Source organism: Exserohilum turcica, assembly GCF_000359705.1.
Source record: "Exserohilum turcica Et28A unplaced genomic scaffold SETTUscaffold_4, whole genome shotgun sequence".
Lineage (NCBI taxonomy): Eukaryota > Fungi > Ascomycota > Dothideomycetes > Pleosporales > Pleosporaceae > Exserohilum > Exserohilum turcicum.
Window position 1 is genome coordinate 197,568 of NW_007360247.1, and position 12,943 is coordinate 210,510.

General features: G+C 57.0%; 5 protein-coding genes and 1 non-coding gene across 6 annotated transcripts; 4 read left to right on the forward strand and 2 right to left on the reverse strand.

The window, feature by feature from the left end:
• Nucleotides 1-431: 431 nt before the first annotated feature.
• Nucleotides 432-1,579, reverse strand: SETTUDRAFT_155078 (uncharacterized protein; the record flags this gene model as incomplete). The annotated part of the gene is made up of 2 exons (XM_008030028.1): nucleotides 432-436; nucleotides 505-1,579. The coding sequence occupies 2 exons, from the start codon at nucleotides 1,577-1,579 to the stop codon at nucleotides 432-434; spliced, it is 1,080 nt and encodes a 359-aa protein (XP_008028219.1).
• Nucleotides 1,580-4,947: 3,368 nt separating this feature from the next.
• SETTUDRAFT_164161 (uncharacterized protein) lies at nucleotides 4,948-5,463 on the forward strand (the record flags this gene model as incomplete). The annotated part of the gene is made up of 2 exons (XM_008030029.1): nucleotides 4,948-5,097; nucleotides 5,156-5,463. Coding segments are annotated over exons 1-2 (254 nt in total), but the record flags the coding sequence as incomplete, so codon positions are not given.
• A 1,797-nt stretch (nucleotides 5,464-7,260) lies between these two features.
• SETTUDRAFT_164162 (uncharacterized protein) lies at nucleotides 7,261-8,085 on the reverse strand. Its single transcript, XM_008030030.1, has 2 exons — nucleotides 7,695-8,085; nucleotides 7,261-7,628 (listed from the first exon to the last, which is right to left on the reverse strand). The coding sequence occupies exons 1-2, from the start codon at nucleotides 8,042-8,044 to the stop codon at nucleotides 7,487-7,489; spliced, it is 492 nt and encodes a 163-aa protein (XP_008028221.1). The 5' UTR covers nucleotides 8,045-8,085; the 3' UTR covers nucleotides 7,261-7,486.
• Nucleotides 8,086-8,910: 825 nt separating this feature from the next.
• SETTUDRAFT_164163 (uncharacterized protein) lies at nucleotides 8,911-10,480 on the forward strand. Its single transcript, XM_008030031.1, has 3 exons — nucleotides 8,911-9,016; nucleotides 9,064-9,758; nucleotides 9,809-10,480. Exons 1-3 carry the CDS (start codon nucleotides 8,966-8,968, stop codon nucleotides 10,047-10,049), a joined length of 987 nt encoding a protein of 328 aa, XP_008028222.1. The 5' UTR covers nucleotides 8,911-8,965; the 3' UTR covers nucleotides 10,050-10,480.
• Nucleotides 10,481-10,641: 161 nt separating this feature from the next.
• Nucleotides 10,642-12,249, forward strand: SETTUDRAFT_118479 (uncharacterized protein). Its single transcript, XM_008030032.1, has 3 exons — nucleotides 10,642-10,923; nucleotides 11,010-11,141; nucleotides 11,195-12,249. The coding sequence occupies exons 1-3, from the start codon at nucleotides 10,657-10,659 to the stop codon at nucleotides 12,137-12,139; spliced, it is 1,344 nt and encodes a 447-aa protein (XP_008028223.1). The 5' UTR covers nucleotides 10,642-10,656; the 3' UTR covers nucleotides 12,140-12,249.
• A 416-nt stretch (nucleotides 12,250-12,665) lies between these two features.
• Nucleotides 12,666-12,746, forward strand: SETTUDRAFT_t39. Its single transcript has one exon. It is a non-coding gene; the product is annotated as a tRNA-Ser (tRNA).
• The last annotated feature ends 197 nt before the right edge of the window (nucleotides 12,747-12,943 follow it).

The following is a 12,943-nucleotide window of genomic DNA, read 5'->3' on the forward strand; positions in this document are numbered from 1 at the left end:
GGAGAATGATGTCTGGCAGTCCACTAGTGGATACAGGCTGCGAGGCTTGTGGTAGGATTGAGACGGGGTCATGCTCAGGCTTAGGAGATGGCGTTGGGGATGGTCTTGGCTGGAGAATGATGTCTGGCAGTCCACCAGTTGATGCAGGTTGCGAAACTTGTGGGGCAGGCTCATGCTCCGGCTCCGGCTCCAGCTGAGGCTTAGGAGATGGCGTTGGGGATGGTCTTGGCTGGAGAATGATGTCTGGCAGTCCACCAGTTGATGCAGGTTGCGAAACTTGTGGGGCAGGCTCATGCTCCGGCTCCGGCTCCGGCTGAGGCTTAGGAGATGGCGTTGGGGATGGTCTTGGCTGGAGAATGATGTCTGGCAGTCCGCCAGTTGATGCAGGCTGGGAAGCTTGAGGCTGCGAAACATGTGGTTGTGGGACAGGCTCAGGCTGAGGCTCCGGAGCTGGCGATGGAGATGGAGACGGAGCTGGCTGGAGAATGATATCTGGCAGTCCACCGTTTGAGCCAGTCGGGGGAGGCGGTTGCGTTGGAACTGGTGTTGGGCTAGGTGACGAGCTCTTGGCAGACGATGTTGGCGGGATAATGATGCCAGGAAGCAAGCCCGTGGGGCCAATGATATCAGGGATCAAGCCGCCGGTGCCAAGCAGAGGATGACCGGCATCTGGAGCAGAAGATGGGCTGCTGGGAGCGGAGGATGGACTGCTGGGAGCAGGGGCACTGCTGGGAGCAGGGGCAGAGCTGGGCTGCACAATGACATCAGGAAGACCACCCGTGCCACCGACCTGAGGGGCTGAAGGAGAAGGCGATGCAGGAGAGGACACTGCAGGGGCCGGTTCACTCGGGTAAGAAGGCGCTGCGGGAGCCGGTGAACTTGGAGAAGGGGGAGGAATTGCGGGTTGCGGCTCTGGAACGGGCTCAGGCGATGGAGTGGGTTGATGGCTTGACGTAGGGCGAGGGCTCGATGGGCCCACTGAAGGTGAGCTGTGCTTCGCATCGCCATCATTGGGTTCCTCCCCATCTGGACCATTGGGCTTCGGCGTTGGTTGTGACTCCGGTTTAGAGGCGGGACTAGACATGGGACTAGACGGGAGCGGAGATGATGCGACGTAACTTGTCGAAGAAACCATGGTGGTATTGTTTATAGGAGAAGTGGGAGGAAGAGGGACCGGTGACGAGCGGGTATGCTCAATATCCTCGGTACTGGCAATCCCGTTTGGAGATGGTTGCGCTGGGTTGTCGGAAGAGCCATGGAAAAGCGTCTCTACAAAGGAGGAGGAATCAAGGTCACGCGACGTGACACGCTGCGCTGTGTCGTGTGGCGACGAGTAGCTTGACGAGGAGCTCGATGAGGAGAGGGGCGAGGGCGAGGGCGAGGGAGTTGGTGACGCTATTGAAGTCGCATTGGTAACAATCTGTCGCTTGATATGGCGTGGAAAGTAGTATCGAGGGCGGTCCAAAGTCTGCGCAGGTCCTGGCGCAGGCATAGCCTCTGCTGTTGTGAGCATCGGGCCAGAGCCAGACATGCTGGCCATCAATAGGGCAGCCGCCCAAACAGCGGCAGATCGCGGCATATTTACAATTATGTCCCCACGCTACGGATAATTAGGTGTCTCTGGAAGAGGGGGAGAGTAGTCAGAGGTGATTGAGTTTTCTAACCTGGGGTGGCATTAGTCACGGCGCATGCAATGGGGTGCTGGTGAAGGCATACTGTCAGGGCTCTGGTAAACGAGTGTACTTGACGATTGTCAATAGTGGGTAAAGAATGGACCTGTGGGCGGTCAGCGTACTGTGCGGCGCGACGTGTTGGGCGACGGCGGCAGCGGTGGTGGTGGTGGTGGTGGTACGTACTAGACTGGCAATGCAGCTAGGAATATGCAAAACCACGGGCAAGTCTATAGACGGCGTAGTGGTAAGTGAATCTGGCTATCGTCGAGGATCTATGCCGTCATGGTTGACAAGTGACAGGTTCCAGAAGAGCAGTCGTCGCGTGGCTCTGATGCACGGCACAGGGACAAGCGGCAAGCAAATGGTGGTAGACACGCGGTGTCACGGCCGTTAATCAAAGCAGGGTTTCCACCGGGCGGTCGAGAACAATGACGGCAGGGCAGCAAGGACGGGCGGGCAAGAGTACTTTTTGCGGTGGGGTGGAGTTGCTTTGTTCCTGGCTAACGGGGAGGCGGCTTGCGCGTCGTGACTGGGTCCAGCGGGGCTGAGGCGCGATGTCGTGTCTTGGTGCGTGCGATGGCAAAAGGAACGGGAGCGACGTTGACGATAGGCAACGTTCAGATTACAGCAAAGAGGGCGCGCGTGCGACAGGGTGTTTCAAAAGGAGTGGTCGTGATTCGGAGAATCGTGGGTTGAGAGAGCGTGAGGCGGCGGGCGGCGTTGGCGAAGGGGGGCTTGTCGAAGGGATGGGAGGGAGAGAGGGCGCCACGGGGGGGTTGAAGCAACGGGGGGCGACAAGGGGATGCGCAGTGTCGATATATGAGAGGGCCCGTTGGGAATTGTCGGCTGAGGTGGGTGCGCGAGTCGGAAGGGGGGGGTAAGGGAGAGAAGAAGAGAGGAAGAGAGCGACAGGGACGGTGGAGAGCGAGAGGAAGAGAGAGAGAGAGAGAGCAAGGCCAATGCCGGCGTCAGCAACACAAAGTCGCCCAGGTGTCGAGGCCAAAACGACGGCTGGCAGGGTGAGCGAGTCGCTAACGTGAGCTCCCTGCAGGGAGGGCCAAGGGAACCGACGGCTCGCGGACTAGTGGCAGTGGCCACGACGGGAAAAGGCAGGGTTTCGCGCAGCGGATCTCTGCATTCGATAGTGGCCAAATATAACGGCGCTTGCTGCAGCGGGCGTAGGCTGGGTAGGGTGCGTGGTTATGTCTGGCGCGGGCCCGAGTTTGACATGACAGAGGACGGGCCGAGCGAGGCTGCGCGTGTGCGCGTGTGCGCGTGTGCGAGTGTACGTGGATGGAGGCGAGCGAGAGGCGGGCGAGGAGAGGCGGGCGAGGAGAGGCGGGCGAGGAGAGGCGGGCGAGGAGAGGCGAGCGAGGAGAGGGCCGAGAGGGAGCGAGGGCGGGCGTGACAGACAAAGGCGAGTGTGTGCATGCGCCCCCGCTGCCGCCCATATGAAGTGCAGATTGCAGTCGACGCCCAGCAATGTGCACCTGCGGATTAATTTGCAGCTGGCGGCCGGGCCCTGGTCGTGCAGACGGTTGTGGTTGTGTCTGGTGTAGTCAAACGGCACTAGCCATGGGGGGATCACCCACCCCGGCTCCCCAGCTCAGCCAATATGCCATATGCTATGTTGCGCCCTGCCTAGCAGGCCATCACGCGGCACGAGGCGTCCTTGGGAGGCCATGATGCGACAGCGCGCCCACGCAGGCTGCGTAGGCCTGAGGGCCTGAGGGTGTGAGGGGCAGGGCTAGGGCTGGATGGATGGATGGCTGGATGGCTGGCTGGCTGGCTGGCCGGCCGATGATGTGCGCGCGAGCTGCGGCCGGGCGCTGCGGGGGGGGCGAGCGTACGGGGAGCTGTGTTGCCAAAGGGCGTCGGTGCAGGCACAGGTGTATGTGTCTATGGCGGTCGGTAGGTACGTACGTAGTATGTCCATATGCGCGGATGAGGTGTGGCGACGTCTTGGGCCTGGCCTGGCCGCCAGCCTCGACGGGGGGGGGAGGGGGTGCGAGCGAGCCACTCGGCACGCCGCCCAATCACAGGGCGCGCCAAGACCCTGCGCCCCTGCCGGGCGCTTCATTTCGGCATGACACGGGTCCCACCAAGGCCGCGAATGACGCGGATCCCTCACCACGATGCCCTCTCCCACTCCCGCCGCCCCCCAGAAGAGAAAAGAACAAATCTCGCCCGGCCTTACCACTCGCACCGGCACTGCCCCCCCGCCTCGCCTCGCCCTCCATCTGCCTGTCATGATACCCGCCTGCGCCGCCTGCACCGCCTGCCGAACGTATTACCTACATGCAGCCGGTATATTGGCCGGCAGCCACGCAACCCCCTTCAATTCCCTCGTGTCCACCTCACCGTCTCCCAGCCTCGGGAGCCTGCCACGGCGACGCCCGCCGTTGCACCGTTACGGTTGCACCTTTCTTTCTTGCTTCCCCCCGAGCCTGCCCTCAGCAGCCTACGCCCAAGTACGCCTACACGCCTACACACCTACACACACCCACACACACCTGCACCGACTACAATGCATGCTGCTCCCCCCACCACCGACATGGCCCAAGGTTTGCCCTAGCCAGAGCCGGCCGGTTTCGTCTTCTGGTCGCCGCGACCATATCGGCGCCTTGCCCGTTGCTGTGCGAGTGCGGGCGCACTGCTGTGCTCCCCCCGGAACAACATGAACACGACCCTGGCCCGTAGCCCCTGTCTGTGCCCCCCCCCCCAGCCCAGCACCGCCGTTCGCCTGCTAACACGCGTGACGGGCAGTTCGCAGCGTCGCAAACATCGAGCTCCAGATCAAAACACACATGCTTTCCCCTCGCCACGCCCGCAGCTGCTGAGCACCTCTACCACTACTACACTTTGCCATGCCGCCAGTGCGCCACGCATCCTGCCCACACGTCCAACGGGAAGCTTGGGTCTTCGCAACGCCCGCCGATCCTGTTGCTCAGCCCAGAACTGGAACTGCCCCATCCGACGGGCCTGTCCTCGTGATCCTCATGGGGTTTCCCCATGCAGCTGCTTGGCTGTCGAATCCGGACAGCACCAGCCTCGATGCCCTTGAAGCCATTGTCACCTGGAGCCGCCACAACGCCTGAAGTTCTCGTTGCATGTCCCGATTCTCGTCATGCAAACCACAGGCGAAACTCGTTGCCGAACGCCTACCCTCGTTGCATCTGCATCGACGAGCCATAATTATCCTTTGCCGAGGTTCGCATAATTGTTTCGAGCCCGCCGTGGGCCTTTTTCCATCTCCCATGTGCTTTTTCCCGCCAAGTACTCTTCATGGTCGCCACCGCACTTTGCCCTTCTTCTCTCGACTACCCATTACACTGTCTTCACAACGCTTGATGCCATTTCGCCAGTCTCTGATTTTTTGCCTTTTGCTCCACACGAGCCCCCTGCTTGCCTTGCCATGCACATTCTATTGACAATATTGACATTGTGTCTTTCTCCTACTGTGAATGTACTAGTCTACTCACATGGTCACGTTCGCCTCACGACCTTGTTTCCTGTCAGGGCCCCCCGTCTCCACCTCTCTCTCTCGCTCGGTGCCATTGTTTCGCAGTAACACTGGATCTTCGAAACACAACGTGTATCGCTACCTCCCAGGGTGCTTGCATGGAAAGAATCCACATCCGAGTCATACCGGGCTCCTTTGAATTCATGCTCCACCTTTTGGGGTTTGCTCATTGCCATTTTTTTTATTGCCGCAATCATAGCCTAACTCGTCACCCGGCCGACTTTTCCGTTTTTATTCTGTCGTTATCAAGATTGAACGAACGAGACGAGGGGGAGGGGCATGGAAGCAGGAGAGAGAAAAAATTAAGTTGCCGCATACGGAGGTGCTGCGTATTCGGCCCAACCCTACGCTGCTAGTGCAATCTCTCCATCTCTCCCTCTCTCCCCTTTTGCAAGCCTTTTCTGACCTGCCAAGCAACCAACACGAAGTTTCAGCTCTTTATTCTCCTCTGCCCTCTTTTTTTTTGCCCGCCTCACTAGTGCTATTTATTTTAGTTTTCTCGGCACGCCTTGGTTCACGTTCTAGTGGCTCCACGTGCGCCCAAGTCCGGGCCACGTGGGAATTAGCCAACGCCAATACTGGTAGTTCTATACATGTCTATGTAGTGGTGTTGACTTGTGAAATAGGGCTGGGTGTTGGGCGGGTACTTGGCGAGGGGTGCGTAAGTATAAAAGCAGCGGTCCGATAAGGAGGGGGGGAACCTTGTGCACCATGCAAGCAACCAACCAAGCACCCCAGGACACACTGAGACCTCGCAAAACTCATGCGTGTGCGGCACTTTTCAACTCATTACATCTTGTGTACTGTGTAAACGCCATGTCCGCCATTGCCGGCTTCCGATACTAGTAGCAACAAAACAACAAGTTTCTTTCATAAACCCCCCCACCACGGAAATTTCATACTGCCATATCATGATGCTAGTCACGATGATGACGGCAGGAGTAATATACGTTAGATTACGCTTATGTACAATCTACCAAAACTCGGGTCAGCTGGGAAAGAAGAAAAAAAAAGCCAAGCTGAGCGTCTGACTCGATGGTTGACAGCTCTTGTGTGCATCATTTTACTTGGAAAGGTAGTGAGCTGCTTTGTTTTCTTTGTTTGGCATGGTTAGTGTATTGAGTGGGTTATGACTCGTGGCCAACAAGGTGACTGACTGCTGACTGCCTGCTTAAAAAGACGGGGGGGGGGGTGTTTGATTGGTTGGGTAATTGGGTATATTGATTGATTTGTTGATTAATTGCTGGAGTTACTGACTCTGTGGTGGGCTTATGTGTAGGTTTGACCATCGACATGTCGGCTATGCCTACTTACACCATTTGTCCAACTATACTTTTTTTTGACAGCACTCGGGATAATAAGGCGAGGAGATGCAGGGATTAAAAGGACAGGTAAGGTCCGAAGTAAACATGTATATTCAGCATGTTGCCGATTGCACAGGAGTAGAATACCAAGTCATGATTGAGAGAGAATGACAGATGGGAGAATGAAACGATAAAGCGGTGGTTGCGTGGATATGTTGCAGCATGCACTGTGCATGGAAATTGAGTCGCGGGCTACGTTACATAGTCTCAAAGGGCGGTGCTGTACTCTTGGTTTGTGAGTAATTGAAGTGTTTCCCTCTTCTCACACACGGCTGTTTTGTGAGTGAGGTACGTGAATCAAGTTGAAGAGTCGAGGCTTCCAGATCCCCATCTCAACTAAGTAAGCGAGCGAGAAGAAAATGATTAAGTAGGTCATCATATATGCATGCATGTGCCGTGCAGATAGTCCTCTCCTCAGCATGGCAGAAAAGGACAGAGGCTGGATTGGATGAGAAGTCAGGTGCCAATCACATGATTATGTATCGTAATGTAGCGTCATAGTATGGGAGGTGTTGCGTCGAGTAGAGTGGCAAGGAAAGAGATGAAGAAAACAATATGGTGCAATAGGATTGAGTATACTGAGTGAAGCATGTAGAAGCATGTGACATGGTAGAGCATGTGACAGGGCAGGTATATCTAAAGCAATGACGTTTTAGGTAACAAGTTGGTATGACGTAGACTAGAGTGAACTCGGTGTATGAGCAATGCACGTAGTTGACTGTTTTCAAAGCATAAAATGTACAAGATAGAATTACATTCAAAAGCACTTTTAACTTTTGTATTACCTCCCCATGATTAAACTTGATACTTCCTCATACACATACACATGTCTGAACATTACTTTGACGTCATTTCAAATACAGGTGAAGAGTGCTTGCACTGTTCCCGTCAAGAACCCATGCAGGCATTTCAGTTAGGGATTGAAGCTAGCACGTGGGCGTGGCGCAAATCTTGCGGACATTCTGGGGTGCAAGCGTCAGAGGAGCGCCGGTGCAGACGCGCGCATTGCCTTGGTCGTGGCAGTCCAATGGCGTGACCTTGACTGCGTTGCCAGAGAGCCAGGTGCCTCTATTACTGTCGTTAGCCTCGTCTCATAAGATGGGGGGGAAACAAAGCAAGCAAGCAGCTACTCACCCGTTGCACGACCATGTGTGCGTAATCTGGTAGTACGCCTGCTCTTGGGGGCCACGGAGATCGAATAGCAAAGCACGGCTGGGGACTTGGCATTCGTTGTTGTTGGGAATCGAAGGACCAGAAGCGGTGCAGCGGGCGCCGTCCTGGACTTGGTCGGTGGAGACGGAGTCGGGAAAGTTGGCCTGGAATTCAAAGTCGACGCTGGCAGCGTTTGGGGATGTCGTCAGGGTGTAGGATGTGAGGGTGTAGGATGTGGGGATGCAGGCTTCATCACCGCGCCTGATGATGGCGGCGGCGGAGACCATGGCGGTGGAGGTGAAGACGGCGAGGAGGAGGGCTTTGATGCTCATGTTTGCTGTGTTGTGGGATGTATGTATTTAGGTAGGTAGGTAAAGATTTGGTATCGTTGTAGAGAGTTGTAGAGAGTTGGAGGAGCAAGGCAGCAATATCAAGGCAAGGCGGGAGTATATAATAGCCAAAGGCAGACGAGTCTAGCTATACAGACAGTAGCCCCAGAAACTTCAACAGCGACGTGTAGCTGAGCTGCCATTGGTCAGCCTAAACATAAGCTGATGTTACAACGCACACGGGTTTCACACGGCGAAGCATCCTTGATCAATAGACACGTCTGGTGCCAAGTGCAGAGGCCGGTGTTGCTCAACAAGTGCCCAGGGGCTCGTAGACTCGGATATGGCGCGAGACTGGCAGGCCATGCACTGCGAAGATGCATGTTACAGGCGTGATTAGTGAGGTGAGGGCTGTGCCCGTGCCCAATCATCGTGGGCAGATGGGTTTGGGGGCGGTCCACGGCTCAGCTCTGAATATCTTTTTTTATCCCAGCCATATATTGGATGCTTTTAGGTCCCAGACTCGGGCTTGGTGCCTGGAGGGGAGGGGTAAGGCGTAGCAGGAAGCAGAGTGACGATGACGAGGTGTTGAGGGGCATCCAGGGCAGTTGAGGGCACTGTGCGGGTTACCGTATGACGTACTTTTGGAACATTCGATGGCGACTTGGTGGCTAGTATGGAGGAGAGTGATAGACTAACAGGAAAGGCATTCATGCTGCAATGTAACCATGGCAAAGAAAGCGGCGGCAGGCGATCAGCTGCGTCATTGGCTGGCAAGCGAAGGCCCAGCATGGCATTCCCGCGGGGGGCTATCGTCATGGTCAATCCATACAAGCAACTTGCCACTCCTTCACCCCGATGGACATTACGCCCGTCTTCAACGAGGTGCTCGCAAAGCACAATGCGCCGCCGCTGCAGCGCTTTATGTTTCGCGTCGAGGCGCTCGACGACTTTGTAAAGGAGGCATACCGCATTGTAGGCCACGTTGCGCGCAGTCTCGTAGCAGCCACTAACTGCAGCAGCGCACCCACATCACCAAGCTGCACACCGACCTCAAGTCGATACGCCAGAGCTATCTCTCCACGGCCAATCCGCCGCGCCGGAAACAGCTGGCGCGGACAAACACGGCGACAGACAAGGACACCAAGTACCTGAGCGATGCGCAGCGCAACGAGATTGATATCCAGGCCAAGCAGTCAATCCACCAGCTCAACGATGCCATCAAGCGGCTGGGCGTCGCCGAGCAGGCACGGCAGGCAGCCCAGAGCCAGCTGGCGCTGAGACGGCGGGCAAAGCAGGGACTGGGCGCGCTGGGGCGCTGGGCAGCCGGCGGGGCGATTACGGCAAAGAGCCCAGAGGAGGAGATTGAAGAGGCCAAGGCAAACACGATCAAGGCGCACCGCGAGAGCATCATCTGGTCGCTGCAGAAGCAGCTCGAGCAGTGCGGGCGCTTCCAGAGCGACATGATGGAGATACGCCTCACGCGCGAGGTGGAGAAGAGCAAGAGCGTGCTGTACAAGACGCGGACGACGGGGCCCAGCACAATGGGCTACGGCACAGGAGCCGACTCGACCGACTACCGCGACAAGGCCTCGTACAGGCCCGACGAGACGGACGCAGTGATTGAGCAGCAGCTGGACGCCGAGCAGCTGCAGCTGTTTGCGCAGGAGAACCAGGACATGCTCAAGCAGTACGAGGACCAGCTGGACAAAGTGCGGTATGTGGCGGGACACGTCGCTGGGCCGACAGCTGCTAACGGGCACACAGCGCCACGGAAAAATCACTCACCGAGATCTCGGAGCTGCAGTCGACGCTCGCCAGCAACCTCAGCATGCAGGCGGCGCACATTGACCAGCTGGTCGAGGACTCGCTCAACACTCGGGACAATGTCGGGAGCGGCAACAAGGAGCTCAAGCGGGCGACGGAGCGCGGCAGCACGGCGCAAAAGGTGTTTTGGGCGACGAGCGTCTTCTGCGCGGGGCTGGTGCTGTGGGACCTGTTTGTGTGAGGGCGTGATGGTGATGATGATGATGATGATGTTGTGGTGGTGGTGCATAGAGACACCCAACAGGTGAAAGCATCCATGGCAGAGGCGGCGCCCCGTTAGTATCCGGCGCCCGCTGAGTGGACCAGATGGCTACAAGCAGCAATGCTAGCCTGCTGTACCTGTGGGGGGGAATTCCGGTATGCTTGAATCAGCCGTGGGCGCCCCACACCGGTTCACGACTATTCTTCCGCAACCGTCGTCGGTCGCCAGGAGCAGCTTTTTTTATACGGGGCATGTGAGAGGAAGAAGCGCGCGCTGGCCCGTTGACATCATGGCCACACATGTGCCTTGTGCCTTGTGCCTCGGCTTGCTCACACGGCCTGGGGGGCTACTTGGGCCAAAGTCTGACTACCACTACTGTACTTATATCCAACCCGTGCCCGTGCCGCCACCTGCAAAGCCATTTCCTTCGGTCACTGCATTGCATTGCCAACGCGGCTTTCCCGCTCTCCGCATCAGCTCACCGGCGCCCTTGATCCCCCCCAAACCTCAACTGCGGGGGCTAGCGCAGCCAACCCGCAGCGTGAAACGTAACCGTGGGAAAGAGGTAAAAGTGCCCACCACAGTCATGCCATCTGCCTCCTCCCCCTCTTCCTCGCCCTCCCTCGCCTCGCACACTCCCTCCCAGACCCGCCTCTCGCAAATCTCCTCGCACATTGTCCCCATGGCTGCCACCGCCTTCGACGCCAATGTCGTGCCCCAGGCGCCCGAAGATCCCTTGTTCGGCCTGATGGCGGCTTTCCGTCGCGACGAGCACCCAGACAAGGTCGACCTGGGCATTGGTGCTTACAGAGACGACAACGCAAAGCCATGGATCCTCCCGGTGGTCAAGATGGTAAGATAGCCACTGATGCGGGGTGCTGCGGACCGCCCCCGTCGACGCAGCATGGCTCGCCAGGCTAACACTGCTCTGCTCTCCAGGCCGACGAGCGTCTGCGCAATGACCCCAACCTCAACCACGAGTATCTGCCCATTGCCGGCCTGCCCGAGTTCACGTCTGCCTCGCAGAAGCTCGTGCTTGGTGGTGACAGCCCCGCCATCAAGGAAAAGCGCGTAAGCATCCATCTCCCTTCACCCGCCCGCCTGCCTGAGCTTACACCACCCAGGTCACCAGCCTGCAGACAATCTCCGGCACAGGCGCCGTCCACCTGGGCGCCCTGTTCCTCTCAAAGTTCTACAAGCCCCGGACCCAGCACACCGTCTACTTCTCAGACCCGACGTGGGCAAACCACTTCCAGATCTTCAACAATGTCGGCATCCCGCAAAAGACATATCCCTACTTCTCCAAGGACACCAAAGGCCTCGACTTTGATGGCATGATTGCTGCGCTCGAGGGCGCCACCGAGGGCAGCATCATCCTGCTGCACGCCTGTGCGCACAACCCCACGGGTGTCGACCCTACCCAGGACCAGTGGAAGAAGATCGCCGACGTCATCCGTTCCAAGAAGCACTTCCCCTTCTTCGACACAGCATACCAAGGCTTTGCCTCTGGCGACCTTGCTACCGATGGCTGGGCCATTCGCTACTTTGTCGAGCAGGGCTTCGAGCTCTGCATTGCCCAGTCGTACGCAAAGAACTTTGGTCTGTACGGCGAGCGTGCTGGCTGCTTCCACTTCATCACCACGCTTTCGTCCGACGCCGAGTCTACCGTGCAGCGCGTCGCCTCGCAGCTCGCCATTCTGCAGCGTTCGGAGATTTCCAACCCCCCTGCCTACGGCGCCCGCATTGCCTCGACCGTTCTCAACGACCCCCAGCTCTTTGCCGAGTGGGAGGCGAACCTGCGTACAATGTCTGGCCGCATAAAGGAAATGCGCAAGGCGCTGCGCAGCAAGCTGGAGGACATGGGCACGCCTGGCACATGGAACCACATCACCGACCAGATTGGCATGTTCAGCTTCACTGGCTTGACCGAGAAGCAGGTGCTGAAGATCCGAGAGGATTCGCACGTCTACATGACCAAGAACGGCCGCATCTCCATGGCCGGCCTCAACTCGCACAACATTGACTACTTTGCAAAGGCTGTCGACAAGGTTGTACGCGAGACACAATAGGCATGGAGCTTGTAATATTATAGCAAAGCATGGCGGTCATGGTCAGTGTACATGATATTTGACGTCGAGGGATGCTGATAGCATGAGATTCAACCATAGACCAGTTTCTTCTCCTAGTTGTGCTTGATTCGACGTGAGGTACTGGGTATGCGTGATTGCCTTGTTATGGGTGTCGTTGTGTCTCTTTAGCACTAACCCCCCAATTTCTCCAACCCTCCCCTGCCCCCTTGTTCCCCAACTTATGCACCCCGACGACGGCAATCCCCACTCATATCCGGCACCAGCGCCACTGCAGTTGCATACTCGCCATCGTGACTAATACTAATCTCACACAGTTGACCGTCGAGCTCTTCTTCTTCTTCTTCCTGCATACCGCCACTGAAATTCTTGTGGCCGCGCGCCTCGTCGTATACGCGATCGAGAATCACACCTTGAGGACTGTAAACTATGATGTGCCTTGGAGCCGCACGCTACGCCCATAGTGCAGGTGATATATAAGACTGCCAAATTTGCCGAGTCCCACCAAGGCGTTGTGGCGGAGTGGTTATCGCGCAAGACTAGAAATCTTGTTCCTTCGGGAGCGTCAGTTCGAATCTGGCCAACGTCGGTCGATCTTTTTTTGCTGTTGTTGTGCTGATGTTCTGTTTTGCGCTCTCGCAGAAAGCAGATGTCGATAAACTCCAGGTTTCGATGAAGATCTTTTTTTACATGCAGACTCTATCGAGTGGGACTTGGCGCGTGTTTATGCGGTATTGCCGCTACCACACACCCTGCAGCTTCTTAGTTTCAAAACAAAAAGATAAT